At 33.4% G+C, this 5,058-nt stretch overlaps 1 protein-coding gene across 1 annotated transcript in view; it reads right to left on the bottom strand.

The window, feature by feature from the left end:
* Nucleotides 1-5,058, bottom strand: part of LOC106680715 (phosphatidylcholine translocator ABCB4) — a 51,412-nt gene that overhangs the window by 28,298 nt on the left and 18,056 nt on the right. Inside the window, exon 4 of the mRNA XM_014420601.2 lies at nucleotides 4,888-4,969. Within this exon, the coding sequence (XP_014276087.2) occupies nucleotides 4,888-4,969 (82 nt within the window). The remainder of the gene's footprint in view (nucleotides 1-4,887; nucleotides 4,970-5,058) is intronic.

The raw sequence follows: 5,058 nt of genomic DNA, 5'->3' as shown, positions 1-5,058 counted from the left end.
AACGACCTAATAAAATTTTTACTACCGATAAAAACAACCAATAGTTGATTTGTTTTGATTTTTAACATAATAAAAACGATATGTTCACATATTCGATTGTTGAACCATATGCTGGCCGCAGCAGTATATATTTCTAAATAAATTTCACTTCGAATAAATAGTTTATTGAATTATCATTATATGGAATAATTTAATGAATTATCACCAAAAAACAAGAAACAATACACAAGGACAATTAAAGGAGCTAATTTTACTTACAGAAGTACATTATTATGTAACATAAAAACAACCTTATTAACATAATATTACATCAATTTTTTTAAAAATAATTAAACCTCTTCCTGATGCCTTATAATACAAGGTTGCCTCAACTCTTTATATAATTGATATTTAGAAAATAATCCGAAACTAAATATCTTCCTCTTCTTCCTCTAACTCCTGTGTGTCGTCAAGCGTGGAGTCGCAGTCTCAGTCCATCTAGCCCACCGGTTCTGTCCCTAGTCTTCTCATCTCCGAGATAGTGCGTCTTCCTGCCCCTAGTTTTCTAATCTACTCAGAGTACATGAACTTGGGTCTGGCACGAGGCCATCTTCCTTCCAAATACCACCTGGCTGTCCTGATATCGTCCATTCTACAGACGTGTCCGTACCACTTCAATTGCTACTCTTGTATTATGTCTCGCACTGATTTCCCATCCAGATCCTACCAAATCCTTTTATTTCTGAAACAGTCTCTCCTGTTCTTATCAATTATTCTTCGGAGAAATCTCATTTCTGCTTACGTTATTCTTCCTACGTGCTTGTCGAGAGCTGTCCAGCTTTCTGATCCATACAGGAGGACTGGGAGGAACACGGATTTAAATATCCGTATTTTGGCATCTCTGCTTACTTCTCGCTTGCCTATAAGAGTTTTAGAAATCTGATGGTAAACTGCATTGGCCTTTTTCACTCGATTTAGAACCTCCTAGTCTATTTTTCCATCTTTACTTATTATGGTTCCTAGTAGAGATGCGACATCGATGAATACTAAAACATCGATGTTTTTTTTTAACCATTTCAGTAACATACTCCGGCCATTCAGAAGTGCTTTTTCAATCAATCAATAGGACATTGACTCCAAAAAACATCAATGTTTTAAAATATCGTTGCTTACAATACATTACCTAAAAAACATCGATGTTTTTGAACAACTATTTCAGAAACATAAGATCTGCTCCAACGATCACGCATTCTACGGCCTGTCAGAAGTGAGTTTTGAAACTAAGGATTCGCCATCGACTACAAAAAACATCGATGTTTTTAAAATATCGTTGCTTACAACACTTTACCAAAAATACATCGATGTTTTTGAACATCCGTTTGAGTAACATAAGGTCTGTTCCAACGATCACGCATTCTACAGCCTGTCAGAAGTGGTTTTTGAAACTAAGAATCCGACATCGACTACAAAAAATATCGATTTATTTTGGGTGATGTATTGTAAGCAACGATATTTTAATTCTTTTAAAATTTTTTGAGGTTTATTTACTTCCATCATTTTCAATAAATTATTATTATTTATTCATTAACAATTGTACAACGTTTCGGAACCACTGTCCCATATTCATGCACTATAAAAACCTCATGATTTCATATGGGAAATCATGAGGTTTTTATAGTGCGTGAATATGGGACAGTGGTCTCGAAACGTTATATAATTGTTAATGAATAAATAATAATAATTTATTGAAAATGATGGAAGTAAATAAACCTCAAAAAATTTTAAAAGAATTGACTCACCAGACTTCCTAGAGAGATAATCCAGATTAGAACGATATTTTAATATTGAGCATTGATATTTTAAACATCGATGTATTTTGTTGTCGGTGTCGGATTCTTTACGTTGGAACAGACCTTACGTTATTCAAATGGTTGTTCAAAAACATCGATGCATTTAGGGTGATGTATTGTAAGCACCGATATTTTAATATTGAGCATTGATATTTTAAACATTGATGTTTTTTGTAGTCGGTGTCGGATTCTTTGTTCCAAAAATTATTTCTGACAGGCCGTAGAATGTGTAATCGTAAGAACGAACCTCATTTTTCTAAAATTATTGTTCAAAAACATCGATGTATTCTGGGCAATGTATTGTATGCAAGGATATTTTAATATTGAACATTAATATTTCTAAACATCTGTTTTTCTAGTCGTAATTTATCTTTATTACGTCGTTAGCGTGATGGTTGGAGGTCCTTTTTTATCCCACCACATTGTTGATAGGAAATTGTTTATACTGTCAATTTTTTGTTTTCATTTAGTTACTTTTGGGGAAAAAAAAAAAGAAAAGTTGGGACAAACGTAAAACATCGATGTTAAAAAAACATCGGTTTAAAAACATCGACATCGATGTCGCATCCCTAGTTCCTAGAGGCGTATAAGTATTCGTTAGATCCAGGGATTCACCTTTACACAAAACCCTCATAAAGGCTCTGCGTTTTCTCTTCCAACACACATAATTTTGCTTTTGTTAGAGTTTATTTGGAAACCTCTTATCTTCATCCTTATTCCATTCATCCAAGGATGTCTGACGAGCCTCTTCAGTTTCAAAAACCTACTAATGCTCTTGGGCATCTCCTTTTAAAAACCTTCCATATCTCATCCATAAAGAGGACTAACAGTAGTGGGCATTGGCTGTCCCCCTGATTTACTCCCTTAAAAGTGGAAAGGCCGCGATATCTGAACATAAGTCTTACAATGTCCTTTGGGTCTTGGAAACTATATTTTTGATCTTATTAATCGAACCATAGTTTTTTTTCATTTGCATAATCCACTATTTTCGTGTTTTGTTTTTGTTTTATATAAATTCTGAGCGTACAGTGGAAGACCCCGAAGGCCATCTGAAATTATCTATCGCGGAAATTATCTATCTACACTTTACGGTTGTGCTAGTAAAGGTTCCATTTTGAACCTCTACCGTAACATATACAAAATTTTATTAGATGTGTGTGAGCTATGTTATTTCTTTCTTGTATATTTATTTTAAACCATACCAGTAAAAACTCATCAAATAATTTTATTTTTATCAAAAAATAAAAAATTTCAAAAAAATCTGAAACTAAGGATGTACAATGCCATGAAAAAGCAAGCTCTGTTATTCGGCTGCGAGACCTGGCCTCTAACAGGTTCCCTTGAGAGCAGCATCCAGAGATTTGAACGGAAAGTCCTACGTATAATTACAGGAGCGATCTGGGATCAGAGCCTTAACACATGGAGGAGCAGAACTAACAGTGAACCGCTTCCAGAGACAGGTCAATGAATATCTTATTATATGAAGGCAAGGAGGTTAAGATGGGTGAGACATATGGCTCAAAGGAATCCATCAGGACGCCTCTGCACAACAATGAATCCCAGTATAGTTGGCAAGAGACCAGGTGCCAAAAACCAGATGGATAGGCATAATTACAAAGATGCAAAAGAGCTGCATGTATAAAACAAAAAAAATACAAGAGCTCATGAGGAGAAAAAAGGCAGTTATCTCACCCCAATTTTTGATTACTTTAATGAAAACTATGTATAATTATTAGTCAAAACTGATGAGTCTGCCAAGTATAGGTAGGGGGAATAAAAAATGGCGGCTGTTTCAAAACCTTAAAAAAACACTAATTTTTCATTCGGTGCTCTGTATCATAAAAACTACCCACAACACTATAACATCTAAGAGAACGTTATTCAAAGAAGAATAAATTTGCTGAAATATTAGCCCTAAAAGAGCTATTTCCGTCCAATAGTTCTCGAGAACGCACAGGTGTCTATTAGCACTCAAATTAAAGCTAGTTTAATGGACTATATAGAATATCTTAAAAAGTAAGAACAACACAAGAAAACCTAAGAGAACGTCATTTGAAGAAGAGTAAATTTGCTAAAATATGAACCCTAATAGAGTTATTTACGTTAAATATTTTTCGAGATATAGCTTTTTAAAAAGCAACATTTCATAAAAATGTTGTATAGGACGTACTGAAAGATCAGTAGCTATGGCAGACATCTGTACGTCCAATGGTTTCTGAAATGAAGTATTTCATAAATCAAACTTATTGTCCGAACAACTATAAATCAATTTATTTTAGCAAATATTATGAAAACTATTATTCCTACGAAGGTAAAGGTCATAAATGTCTATATAGTCCATACTAGCTTTAATTTGAGTGCTAATAGACATCTGTACGTCATATAGTTCCTGAGATATAGATTTCTCAAAATAAACTAACTACTAATCTTTCAGTAGATTTTAAAGAAATTTTGCTTTTTAAAAAGCTATATCTCGAGAACTATTGGACGTAAATAGCTCTTTTAGGGCTAATATTTCAGCAAATTTACTCTTCTTTAAATAAGGTTCTCTTAGATTTTCTAGTGTTGTTAGTAGTTTTTAAGATATAGAGCTCCGAATGAAAAATTAGTGATTTTTTTAAGGTTTTGAAACAGCCGCCATTTTTTATTCTCCCTACCTATACTTGGCAGACTCATCAATTTTGACTAATAATTATACCTAGTTTTTATTAAAGTAATCGAAAATTGGGGTGAGATAACTGCCTTTTTTTTCTTCCCGGTTCTGGTACTAAGAAGCAGTAGCCCAAGATATGCTTACATGGATAAGGCTGATATGGGTAGGCCTGTAGAGCCAACTGAAAAAAAATAATAAAAGAAAATATAAATTTATTCTTAATAATGCTTTCTATCTGCGTACCTATATCATTGTTAATTAAAGATGAAAGAAAAAATATATTGACTGATTTTACGTTAATTTGGTTAATTTATCCTAAAGGTTTCCCTCATACCACGTTATCTTTAAGAGTCCTGTCTTTTTAAAACATTAAAAATAGCTCCCAGTCTGCAATATTTTACTTACCGTAGAGTCCTTTTCTTCTTTGGCTTTGATGAAGGAAGAAAAGTCGATGGACACGTTTTGAGAATGCGGCTTTGCAGGATCCCTGAAACAAAACAGTGTGAGGGTTTAATTGAAAAACTCAAAACATATTTAAATACTGGGAAAATCCTTTTTTTTTTTTTTTAATAATTT

This window comes from Halyomorpha halys, unplaced genomic scaffold, assembly GCF_000696795.3.
Source record: "Halyomorpha halys isolate HHAL.00 unplaced genomic scaffold, Hhal_1.1 Scaffold282.1, whole genome shotgun sequence".
In the NCBI taxonomy this organism is placed as follows: Eukaryota; Metazoa; Arthropoda; class Insecta; order Hemiptera; family Pentatomidae; genus Halyomorpha; species Halyomorpha halys.
Note: the sequence above shows the minus strand (reverse complement) of the source record. Positions and strands in the feature narration are given on the sequence as shown.